At 44.0% G+C, this 13,321-nt stretch overlaps 1 protein-coding gene across 1 annotated transcript in view; it reads right to left on the reverse strand.

Annotated features, from left to right (window-relative positions):
* Positions 1-13,321, reverse strand: part of LOC101160491 (glypican-6) — a 39,146-nt gene that overhangs the window by 3,266 nt on the left and 22,559 nt on the right. The window contains exons 2-5 of the mRNA XM_004073642.3: positions 10,828-10,986; positions 3,310-3,707; positions 1,260-1,425; positions 641-771 (exon numbers count right to left, since the gene is read on the reverse strand). Coding sequence (XP_004073690.1) covers positions 641-771; positions 1,260-1,425; positions 3,310-3,707; positions 10,828-10,986 — 854 coding nt within the window. The remainder of the gene's footprint in view (positions 1-640; positions 772-1,259; positions 1,426-3,309; positions 3,708-10,827; positions 10,987-13,321) is intronic.

The following is a 13,321-nucleotide window of genomic DNA, read 5'->3' on the forward strand; positions in this document are numbered from 1 at the left end:
AAACTTATAACCGTATGCGTTACTGTGGCCGGAAGTGAATAGACCTTCAAAGTAAAGTGTCGGTAACGCATTTCAAAGTAAAGTGATTGAGTTTTTTTTGGTAGAAAAAAAAAAAAAGACTAACGATTATTTTGCTGAAATAAGTTCTGGAAAACAAAAACAAATTTGTTTTATATATATTAAACAGTAATAAATGTATTAGAATAATAAATAGAATAAAAAACACGATGAATATGAATTTAGGAATATTATGAAAATCTCTTGAAAAAGTCAGTTTTTTATAAATAAGATGAAATGATTAGAGTTTTTATTCTTTTCTATTGCATTGTCTTCATTGATTTACTGGAACTGCCGTCTGCTAAAAAACCTGAAGAAACATTTTCAGGATTTTGTCGTTTATGTTTTGTTTCCTGCTGAAGTTAAACAGGAAGTTGACAGAAAAACGTTTAAATGTGACAACTATCATTTCTTTCTTTTACAATCTTTTTTTTTTGGTCGAGTTCTAAATAAAGAAATAAAAAATGGTGATTACTATTCAATTTTCACTCATGTAAAAAGATAAATATAGCAACCATTCAAACATGTAGAAAAAGGAAGAATTTTGATTGGATCCACTGGCTTGAAAAAAAAAAGTCCTTACTTTTTGAGAGACTTGCATGCTGTTCTCCTGCATGTTCATGATGGCCTCAGAAATCTTGACGTCGATGGGATCCATCACTGACTCAAAGTTAAACGGGCCTTCGAGCCTGTCTGCCAGATTCAGCATGGCGTCTGAAAACCCAAGGAGGAGTGTTATTCCCGAAAGCCACCACTAGGTGGAAGAAGCCTCTGCAGATCAGTGAACGGTCAGATGAGAGCCCATCCGATCAGTGTTGGCATGAAACTTGTGTCGGTTGGTGTTTACACAAGTGTTCACTCACTTTGTGGCACACAAAACATGTGGCCCCTCCCTGTCCTTTACAGTTTCATCACTTAAGAAGGAGACTTGTCTCAACACGACTTTCAACAATAAAGTTTTTAAGCTTTAAAGCTTTTAGACCGCCACTAACCAACAACAGTCATCTACTGATTATTAGAGCGTTTAGTTCTATGACTGGTAATTTTATGATAAAAACTGGTGAATTATTTGCCCCAAAGTGGTGAGAGATTAAACAAATAGAAGCCAAACACAACACAAAGCTGCGGTGGTTAAGAGGGCGGGGCGGTGTTCAGCTGAAAGCACCCGGATGCTGGAGGCGCCGCCGTTCGCATCGGCTCACCTAGGAAGTTGTTCCACTCCGTGTCCAAGTCCGCTTGGTTGGCCAGGCAGCCTCGCATCACGTTCAGGCAGTAGTTCTGGCAGGGCTTCAGCGCCACCTGGCCCGAGCAGTACGGACAGTACAGCATCTTGGTGGCGGCTCGCACGCAGCTGGGGGTCGCACTGACCTGGAGGAGGCGGAGAGCGGTTAGATGGTTTGCACCCAAACACTCTCAACATGTGGAGCATGAATCAATGCACAAAAGGTTCAACTAACTTTGTGGCGATATGGCAAAGTCCAATAATCTTGCCTAAAAGGATACAATCTACATTTATACACACCTGACATTTAAAACTATAAAGGAAAACGCTTTTGAACGGAGAAACTTTTTCTTATTTTACTGGCACTTTTTATTTCAAGAAACAATTCAATTTGATTGAATTTGATTTTACAGCCCAATATTTAGTTAGTAATATCTTATTTACAGTCAATGCACGGAGGACACGGATGATGTAGAGGTCAGGTATTTTGAAGGGCTCTACAAACACATCAGTGACCGTGTCTCCACGTCTGTGTGCATGAGATCCTTCACAGACTCTGCTGCAGGAGCTGCGTCTGAATGACGGCCGCTCTCAGCGCTGCTTCCGTCTCTCTGTGACCCAGTTTGACCACTTGCTGTTAGTCCAGGGCAGGCAAGCTCAAATTCACAGCAGTGAAGATAAGTCACGGGCCAAACTCAATATTTATTTTAAAAAAAAAGACCTGCAACTGACATGTAATGTTTGACCGTTCCATATGGAAACAAAGTTTAGTTTTACTTAAAAACACAGAATACCGACGGACCAAATTTTTCAAAGCCGACAACAAAAGAACCAAAAATAATAATGCCATTCAATAAAAATCCCACATTTCAGCTATGAACAGACCATGACTTGCAGTAGAAAAACTGCAGAAGAAACAGATATTCAAGCTCAGTTTGCTACTCTCTGATTTAATCTGCACATTGGTCTAAGCCGGATACCTGGCATCTTTTCTTAAATGCAAGTTCACCAAAGTCTGGGGTCGGGCTCTGAGCCGGGGAAAACCTGGTATTTTAGCAGGCCTGTCTTGAAAGCTCCTGTTGTCAGTCTTTCGTTTAGCTATCTTTGTGGAGGGTGAAATGAATTTGTCTGATGAGACGGGAGCATGGCTGTCAGTGTCAACAGAAAAAGAGCGCTTGCTGGTTTTGACTGTGCGCCAACGTACTAGCAAAGCATTGTGGGATTTGTAGTGTTAGCGGTACAGTGTATACCAGCTCTAATGCACATTTGATATGATCTCGCAAGCCAATTATAATTACAATGCAGGCCAAATTTGGCCCCCGGGCCTGAGTTTGACACATGTCAGAGGGAAAAAATAAATAAAAGGAAAAAAATTAGATTTAGAATTAGAACTTTTGTCTTGATATAAAAAAGAAAAATACAACAAAGTTCAGGAGTAGAACAAATAGCAATGATCATGTTGGTGTTGGACCCCACCCGCTGATCACATCATCAACACATCGCTACCAAAGTCGAGTCCCTGAATGGTTGATGCAACGCATCGTCTTTGTCCAACGTTCAGATATTTAAACTTTGAAAACATTGCGCCTTGACGCCCAAAACGCGCTGCTGCCAGAATACCGCGCATGACGCTCAAAAGGTTTAGCAGGACCTCTGATCACATCTGTTCCTTGACTTTAGGACTGAAGCACCTGATTTATACCTTTTCAGCAACATAATCTTGTTCAGGTCTGTGGTTTTCAACCAATACTGCTGTTACTCTCAGTACTAGATCGATTTTTCAACACTTATCCCTTATCCTTTATGTCTATATCAAACACACAGGTAGTCTGACTGTTCATTTTTAAAAACCAGCTCAGCCTAACAGTGTATTCTATAAGTCAGTGAATCACTCACTGCTCTGGAAATATTCATCACAAAGGAGGGAAAGGAGCTTCTCAGACTTTTCCCAGACAAACCTCGAGTCAGACACTAAAGGGAAGGACGCACACGGAAACCTGTGTCTGAGGCCTTTTCGCTTAAGGACTTACCGTGGAGACTTTATTGAAAACCTCCGGCATGAGCTTCAGGCCGCGCACGAACGTGCGTGCAGCGATGAAGGCTCGCTTCAGTTGGATGCGGAGCTTGCGGGGCACGTCCCCGAAGGGCTGCAGCTCGTCCGTGTTCCGGCTCACGCACTCCATGTAGGCGTCGCTGAACTCGAACTGCACGTTGACCAGCCGGAACATCCGCTCCAGGAGGTCGGCCCAGAAGTCCGTCAGCATGGCGTCCAGGTCCACCTTGGCGCTCCCGTCTATGTAGTACCTTGTCAGGGACGCGAAGAAGTTCCCGAAGAGCTCCGAGTTCTGCTCGTACATCTTTCCGTACGTTCTTAAGAACATGTTGTGCAGCGAGGCCTCTGCGTTTTTCAACAGCTCACGGAAAAAGTCTGCGGAGAGAAGGAAAGAGGATTGCAGTCCAGAGATTTGATGCTCATTTTCCACTCATATTTAGGGCTGTAGCAGTATCCCAATACTGGGATATTTGCAATCTTTTTCAAAAAACAACGTGAAAATATTTAAGTCCAATTTAGTGGAGTTGGGATGTCCCGATCAGAATTTCTTTTAGCCCCAATCCGATTCAGTCATTTTCCTTTTAAATAACTCCAGATATCTGATACTTTTGTAGAACTTTTTTAAAAACCGTTTCTGTTAAAACTGCCTCGATTGTTGTTTGTGTTAAGACAAACCAACAGAGCCGCTTGCTGACAGTTTCAAATGTTTATGAAGAGTTTTTGAGCCAAATCTGTGTCTATTTCACTACATTTACTGAGCTGCTTCTGTGCGCCTCCAAGCTCAAACTGGTGGCGTATTCTGCTGCACAGTCAAATGTTGTCATCCGTTCATAATATGCACTTTTACCAAGATATTTATTCAAAGTAAGTTTGAAACATCAAGCGCAGATCAAAATAATAAAAATAAATATCTGCTCCCTGATCTGGACACATCTGATAGCAATTAAGTCTGAAACGACAGGATCGGTTTCTGACACCCCGTGTGAGAATCGAGGGTTGGATCTGTGAATCGCTGATCCTAATTTGTGAATCGGACCCCCACCTAAAGTGCAGATCCACAGCGTACGCTTTAGTACATTTTTACCACCTTAAAATCCAACTCATGGTGGGTTAGGAGTCCAGAACATGTGAGGGAGGGCGGTTTGAACGGTGGTGCTGCAGCATCTCTGCTCTCCCTGCCCGACTTGTCTCGTCACATCAGTCCGCCTTAAACTGACCACCATCAATGGCATTTTTCTGTTGTCACATCCCATTCGCTCTCCTTTCTCCCTGCTCCTCTTGGACTGTCCTTCAGAAGTATTTTCAATAGGATTAACGAATAATACGACCTCCCTTCCCGCATATGGACCTGCAGCCCCCCCCCCCCTCACTGCTTTCACTTCATCAGTTCCTTCTGAGAACTCTCTTCACTAGAGACAGGGAACAATGACCTACTTCATCCTTAGGAATGTCCATTTCTCCCCCCTTAACACCCCCTCCCACCTCCAATAATCCAGGCCTCTACTCCTGCGGACCCCCCCCCCCCCCCCCCCAAACCCTGCAACTTTCTTAATCTGAGCAAAATGAGAATTCCTCAGAGTCTCTGAAAATGTTTCACCTTAAGTTTCACATGCACACTGGCATAAACGCACCCCCCCCCCACCTTGGTGACCTGTGTGGGACAACCCCCCCCCCCCCTCCTCCTCCTCGTCCCGCATGGCTTTCATGGCTTTGAAATGTAAAGTTCCCATGCTCTCGCGGGGGGAGCCGCTAAACGCTTTCTACCACCGGGACGCGCGCACAGCCCCCCACCCCCACCCCGAGTAAGCGCCGTCACTTCCACTTCAGACTGACATGCTGAAAAAAGGAAAAAAAAGAAATTAGGGGGGGGGGGGGGTGAGGGCGTCTCGGGGAGGGTTAAGTTGAGGGCTTTCTTAACTCCAAATCCCCACTGTGTCGCCAAGGATACCGGAAACACCGCGGCCCCTCCATTTGCCTCCCCTGCCGCCGCTGCTGCTGCTGCGGCAGCTAGCCTCCGTCCCCTCCGACACAAACGCGCGCTCGCGCACAACTGGGGGGGAGAAGGGCACCGGGCGCCATGCTTCACTGATGGAGATTAAAAGGAAAGGGTCCACCCCCCACCACCACTGGAATGCTGGAGCTGCCACAAGTTGAAAGTCAGTGAAAGGAGACGGATGAGGTGAAGAGGAGAAGAAATAACGATGAAGGATGACGACAAACTCGCTATCTGCAGTTTTTGGGTTCTAATGCATTTACGGCAAACATAAGGAGTTCGGACACTGTCTGGCAGGCGTGGGGGGGGGTCAGAAGGGAAACTGCGCGTTGAGGTCGTCTGGCCTGGGCTGGAGGGTGTGAAGCATGAGCTGCATTATTGCAGGCATCTTGCATTGCTATTAAAACACAGTTTATGACATGCAGCAGTCTGCCAACAAAACAGGGAAACTCAACGTTCACCTTATGTTTTTCCATTTTAAACGGCGCCCGTCACTCAGCCAGCGGCGTGAGACTATCTGGGTGAAGGGTTACACGGAGGAAGATGAAGTGAAATCTAAAGACGGACCACAGCTCCTGGCCCGGAGCATCTGTGGACCGAGCTGCCTCTGTTTCAATATTTAGAAGAGAGAAGTCTATAGATGAATCTGGGATCCAATCCATCATGGGAACAGAAGGGCTGACCGATCTCCTCCCACTTCCTCCTGCACAGAGCCCCCCCATCCTCCTTGCACCTCCCGACGGCGTCCTTATAAACTCTACTCCTCCCAGTCCCAGCCCAGGCAGTAATTGCATCCTATTTGCACCAATTAGTCCTTGAGCTTCTTTCTTCCTTTTCTTTCGGGATGGGATTCTGTCCCTCCTGCTGTTGTAAATCACCACTTCAGATGGATGTCTCTTGTTATGTGTGTCTGCAGGCAGAGGGGGGGGGGCATAATCCAAGCACTTAATTCCCAGACATAGACTTGCTCTACGGTACGGGGTCACTGCAAGAGGACAGACGGGCTGAGGCCAGGACAAACACACAGTGATGAGACACAGAGAGGGGAGAACTATTTCTGGCCCAGTTCTTAATTAGCCATGACTCGTCGCTCCAGGCGCATGATGATAGCCGGCCTAATCATATACACCGCTTCCTGAGTTTGTTAGTGCGGGAGCGCATGTTGCAGCGTCCGTCTTCGTGTACAGTGGCAGCTGTGTTTATGCATACGGGCAGCCCACTCCCTGCGAGTGCTCAGACGATGTCATCGTCACTGTGCTTATTCCTGTAATAAACAGTGATAAACACTTCCTCTGTCAGTTTCAGCAAACTCTTCTTTTAGACGTTAATTTCAAGATAACTACATAATCCTGAGATATGTGTCAGAAAAAAAACACCTAACTGTTCACAATCAGCAGCAACTTGCATTGCTGAAGAGGAACAGGGATGAAGCAGGAATTATCAAAATCATTTACAATTTGGGTTTGCTTTCACACTGCTCCTCTGAAAGTGAACCCTCCTCAGTTAAAACTGCTTAACTGGTGGAAATGACCCGTTGCTGTCTTCTTTCACAGTACTCCCAGCTAAAAAATGATGTAAGTCAAATGATATACTGATAAATAACGAGCACCTCTGATTTGCTGGCCGTCTGGCCATACCTCCTTTTCAAACTACCTTTAGCTATGCGCTTTTTTTGCTTTCCTTTACATTTTTTAATTCAAACACGTAGTTTCCAAAGTAACAGCTTCTTTAGTTTAGTGTTAATTACTCCCATTTTCAGTTGCTTTTGGTTTACCGTGCAACCAGAAAAACCAATGTGCTTCAAGGTCAAAAGCTCGAAAAGTCAAAATAACTTCTATTTTGCTGTCCTCTGGTTTTATTGCATTAATATACCCAATAGTCCCTATCAGTTTTGTCAGAACTGCCCTCAAGGGTGGATGCATGCTTACTGTGGGTGAAAATTGGTGAACCACTATGAGGCACGCAGGTCATAGACCACTCAGTGAGCCCATAGAGTGAAAAGGTTTGTGCACATTTTTTCTACAGACAGTGGTAATTGACACCGATACAATACGTAAAGGCCCGTACACACCGGGACGAATATTCGCCAGGCGTTATTCGCCAGCGTTTTTCGCCACGTTTTTTGTGTTCACACCAAGGCGATTTTCGCTGACGATGAGCCGAGTGAACATGCAATTTCATTCCCTGACATTAGATAGCGCTTAATGTAAAACCGAAATACTCCTGTACACAAGGTGGCGCTGCGCAACTTTACGCTTCTTAAAGTCGTTTTTCACTCAGAAGAAGAGAGCAAGTATTTACGCGCTTTTCAGAATCATACAAAGAAAACATGAATATTTCAAGCACCAGTTGCTCCAACTGGTGCTTGGTTTGGGGATATTTTAGAATGTCCGTCATTATTTCTTCGCCGCAATGTAGACGCTACTTGGCGTATATCTTCTTCGCTGGTATGTGTGCTCAGAAAGGCAGTTTTGTGTTTGAGCGCCCCCAAGTTGTGTTATACTGTAACTTCAGAAGCTCCAGACACGTGTGCAAAAGCGCCGTTCTCATTGGTTGTATAGTTTTCGACGCGGCGCGTCAAACCAAAAAACCGAACCCGAGGCGTTTTTTAAAAAGTGACGCTTTGACGCGTGGCGTTTTTTCGCGTCGGTGTGCACACTCACATTGGCGCCCTTTGTTTAGTCACGAGGCGTTAAACGTCGGCGAATATCGCAGGCGAAATTCGTCCCGGTGTGTACGGGCCTTTAGGGTAGGTAAGGGTGAAGTAGGTGAGACGTAGATGTGTCAGACGTTTTCGTTTTTTTCAACCTCTCCCCAAATCTTGCGTACTGCGCAAAAAGGACCTATAAGTGCTGTTCATGTGGTAAGTGACATTGCATGCCCCCTACAGGTTTGCCCATTTTTTGCCTGCAGATAGCCCCTATCTAGCCGTAAGGGCAGTTGTGACAATGGCTTCACTAACGACTAGGCTTTGGAGTGAAGGCACAGTACGACAGCGTCACCCCTGTGTCTTAAATATGTGCAACTTAGGCTCAAACAGAATTTTTCCCTTACGGCTACCTATGGCTCCAATTGTAGGGGCATTCTGAGCTGTAGTGGTGTCTGAATTTGTTTTTGTTTTTTAAGGAGGAGCTTTAGGGACTCAGGGGTGCTAACCTTTACCGGTAGAGGTACAGGTACAGGTCTACCTCTGTACGTGAGACTATACCTTAGAGCAGTGTTTTTCAACCTTTTTTGAGCCACGGCACACTTTAACCTTGACAAAAATCCCGCGGCACACCAGCATCCAAAAAAAAAAAAAAAATAAGCAGAAATTCATGGTCTCTATCGATCGACAAGGCCCCCCCCCCCCCCCCCCCCCCCCCCCCCCCCGCAATCTCACGTGCATTTTGTGATAATTGTGGCCAAAAAAGCAGGAAGTTGCGGCTGTTTTTTCTAAGAGATGAAATAAAAGTTAAATTAGAAAATTTAGAAACTGTTTGTTTGTCCGTTGAGGTTTCTAGACATTTCCCGCGCACTCCATGTGCGCTGGGACACTGGCCCTTTAAGCAAATGCATCATGGGTGATGTAGTGTGAAAACTGCCGAAAAAGGGCAGAAAGACTCGCATCTGTGAGCTTCATTGTTTTGTTCACGGTCTGACACGGTCTGACACCGGTCTCTGTGGAAAGCTACACCGCTAAAGACGAGCTTTAGCTGGTATTTTTGTTGGAACTGAGAGACTTTATGAGCAGAATTAAGAACAAGGAAGTGAAGACTTTAACTACTTCTGATTGGTCAGACTGCTGACATGTGATTAAGCCTTCAACAATGATTGGCGGAGACAGGTAAAGGGGCGGGACTTTTCCGCAAACCGCTATAGCTGCAGGTAAATACCGTCATTCTTATCAAAATGTCTTTAATAGAATCAAATAAACACAAAGAAAAAGTAATTTTAAGATCTTTTATATTCCTCACTACTCAGTGTTTTATCAGGGCCTGTTTGGATGAACAAAGAGCTGATTTCCTGGAAATGGAAAATGTTTTTAGATCAGTGAATGATTAATGAGGGTAATTTCCCACGGCACACTTGACCATTTCCCACGGCACACTAGTGTGCCGCGGCACACTGGTTGAAAAACACTGCCTTAGAGTGCAGTCTTGATTTAAACAGTACATTTCAATCTGTACCCTTACCACCAATAATAGGCTTTCTTTCAAGTAAGTAGGCCAAAGAATAAGACTAGGATATAGCCTTTGTCTCTTTCCTCTACTTCCCATGTTCGCTCGGTCAGACGGTCCATCTACATTCATACTGTAGTAGATTTCAAAACGATTCACTTGCAGCTTAAACAAAACCCATTAATCTCACGTGGACCAGAATTTCACTAGAGTTCAGAGGAGCTTTCATATATGAAACCCAAAAAAAACGGTGCGTGTTGAGGATTTATGTTAAGAGCCCCTGAATGAAAACATCTTTAAAATCAAAGAAATTAGAATAAATTGGTCTATTCATTTGGTCAATAAGTATAAACACTACTTGGAGCCTTCATTAATTAACAAAGATCATGAACCAATGATTCACCAGATCGCTGTCATCTGAGATCCCATGAAGTGCCTTGACTAATGTGCACAGAGCGTTAAAGAAAATGGAGGACAGAAGTGGACAACATGCTGGAAACATGATGAGAAAAACGACGGCAGGGTTTTGGAAGTGAGGCATGAGATGAGGACAAAGGGCAGTGGGAGAAAAAAAAGAGGAGTGGGACGTCCTGGTCTGCCGCTACATTCCGACACGTCACATTCCTTTTAACATCTGGCTGCAATTCACAAGCTCCTCGTTACAAACCATCCTCACTGACTTTCACGGACACATATGATCTTAAGGTCTCTGAACCCAAAAATGCACAAAAACGCACATATTAGTGCTTCAAACCATCCATACAACTTCCCTCAGTAAACCTAACATTCTGTGTGAAAACCCAGCGTCTCCTTAACTTTCCACTAAGACTCGTCTCAGTCTTATCAAGCTTGTTTTCAGAGCTGCAGCGGGGGTACGGTTGGGTGGCCGAGGGTATTGGAAGCTGCCCTGCTTCCTCTGTGAGTCAGCACTGCTGCACGTTCCCATGCACTCCAGTCTTCAACAAGCAGTAACCTGATACCAATATTTACAGGCGTGGACACATGTGCGCACACACATGGAGGACCAGGAAGTACAGGGAAGACAAAATCTGAAGATGTGTGTGGTCCCGACTGGAAGCATGCACGCCTCTCTGGAGAAACGGGAAGCTTGTTCGGGGGGACTAAGCTGTGTAGGCAAGACTGTGATTCGACTGGGAAATGAAATGCAGGGAGACAGGTGGAGAGACCAACAGACGCAGACAGACTGTCTCTGTTTCGAGCAGAGCACTGGCAGGTGGGAGCGTCCGTCAAAAACTGAGCAACGCAAGAGCAGCAATGGAGAGAGTGGCACAATGTTGTCTGGAAAGTGGCTTTGTGTGTTTGTGCGAGCGTGTTTGCTTACTGTCAAAGTGGTTGTGCCTCTCTTTGAAGATGGTTTGTAGGTTGGTGCTAAGCCTGGACACAGGCGCTTTGATCTCCGTGTGGCTCTGTTGGCTGAGCTTCTCCTCCATCTCCACTGTGCAGCAGGAGAAACCTTGTGGGCACACTTTGAGAGAAGCTCCTGGGAGACAAGAGAGGCAGCACAATCCAGCATCATTTCCTGCTAGACTTTTATAAAAACATTTTAAAGTACATGCAAAAACACTTAATATCTAACAATTTCCTAATGTCTTAAATTATTTATACTTGACTTACAATCTGACCATTGATAAACTAAAAAAAATACGGCTACTAGAAATAATTCAGCCAGTATATCTATCATTTGAAAACTAGAAAATAAACACTTGATTAGCAGTGCTTCCCTCCACTAAATCTAATGCAACTTTTTCTGTTACAAGCACGTTTACTGCCCTGATTTGCAAAACTAAGCTTCATGCAGGCTTAAGGTGGCCACTTTACAAAGCAGAGGCCTTACCATAGTACGGTAGTTAAACATAAACTACTTGGATCACTTTTCAAGTGGAATACAAAAATAATGACTGCAGCCTCTAGCTGACTAATGCAGGTACGCATACACTATCCTTGTCTCTGCAGCCACAGAGGGGCAATTGTCATAGAGAACACCCTCTGTACGATGAAATGCAGAGTAAAAGTCTTTCTGGGCACCATTTTACAGGTTGGAATGATCAACACCTCTGAAATTTCACAATAAGAACACTTTTGGAATACTCTGTATTGGGTGTATGATGGGGGGGTGCTCCTGCTAACATTTCCAAGCTGATAATTATGCATCCAGACACGGCAAAGACATTAAACTAATAGAGCAGTCGGCTTTTACCTGTCTGATAAAACATACACAGTCAACCTTGTCAGATGTGAATCAAACATCCAATTAAAGGTGGGTTGAAGGGAGGACCCAATGCGAAGTCACAGCTGTAATAATGTTTTGTTTAAAACACGGCTGATATAATTTTAGAGAACACAGGGATCCTTTCATAACATCCCAGCACCAACAGTCTGTTTGGTTTTCCTCTCCAGCTTGTGCTCCCCGACTCGTGCACGAACACGTTCCTACTAGAGGTTTTGACACCATTTGGAAGGTTTCCCAGCATCTTTAAAAGACCCGATCACGATCCCAGACTCATTGCTCATTTAATTGCACACCTTGCAGAGACAAAACTGAGTTTGGTCTAGCATAACTGATACCAAATACTTAGTATTTTTTTATTAGAATCAGGATGGGACAGTAGAGGTGAAAATAAGCCTCATCTCCTAAATATGCAAGTCATATGCTGTCATTTTGGTTAAAAATATTCTTAACATATTCTTCTGTTAAGTTTTTTAAAATCTTTTTTGAACATATATTTTAAAAAGAGACATTGGATATTAATAAACATTAAAAACAAACATAGACTAACAGGATAATTTCCATCTACAGTCCCTTGGTAGGTTGATGTAAAAAGGGAACAAAAATTATTTTAAGAGGTAGTAACAACACATAAGAATGTAAAAAAAAAACAAGTATATAATAGTATAAAAAAAGAAATGCAGTATAATCTTAAACCAAATGACATTTTAAAATCAGTGTTTTGTCATTAAATGTTCTAACTTATGGTCATATGTGATTACACATTTGAGATTTCTGAATCCACAGTTTAATTTGTCCTTTAAAGATTACGAAACTTGTACTTTCTCTTATAGTAATGGTTATGGTATTCAAGAAAGTTGAGTCCTGGTAAGATTCAACGTTTTGTGAAAAGGACGTTCTTCTAAATGGGAGCTAACAGTCAACTCTCAACAGTGGCTCGGGTTACTGGAAAAGCCCTCTTGTTTAATCTAGCTTGAGAATGTCGTTTGTTAACTTCTTGATTTCTTTATCGCTGCTCACAATACCAACCACATTAGGATTGATGTTTTTGTGAGTTTTGTCTTAGTGCTCTTCCACACCAGAATAGCCTAGACCAGGGGTGTCAAACTCCAGGCCTCGAGGACCGACCTCCAGCTGGTTTCTCAGAAATCCTGCTTTATCTGCTGTTGATTACCTGGATCAGGTGTGTTTAGCCAATAAGGAGCTTCAATGGCAGGTTGGTTAGAAAATATGTAGGACACCAGCCCTCGAGACCTGGAGCTTGACACATGTGGCCTAGACTCTGTTTAAAAATTGAAATGTGTCAAACCTTTGTCTGGTCCGCTTTCACACTGGAATGGATGAGAGATGACCAAACTGCCAGAAACCATCTAACTGTTTGATTCTGTCCTCTTGACTGTCTCCATTACACCGTCAGTGAACTACACCTGCAGGTGAACCAAGACTCTTGTTTCCAAGAAGTCTGGTTGCTGCTTGGTCTGCTCTAGAGTTCACATAGGCCTTCAAATCTGCTTAAATGAAGTGGGTTCTACCAGCGAATAAAACTTAGACTAGGTAGACTAGGTTTGCCACGATTCACCCTTCCCAT

The sequence above is a fragment of the Oryzias latipes genome, chromosome 10 (assembly GCF_002234675.1).
Source record: "Oryzias latipes chromosome 10, ASM223467v1".
Taxonomy (NCBI): Eukaryota; Metazoa; Chordata; class Actinopteri; order Beloniformes; family Adrianichthyidae; genus Oryzias; species Oryzias latipes.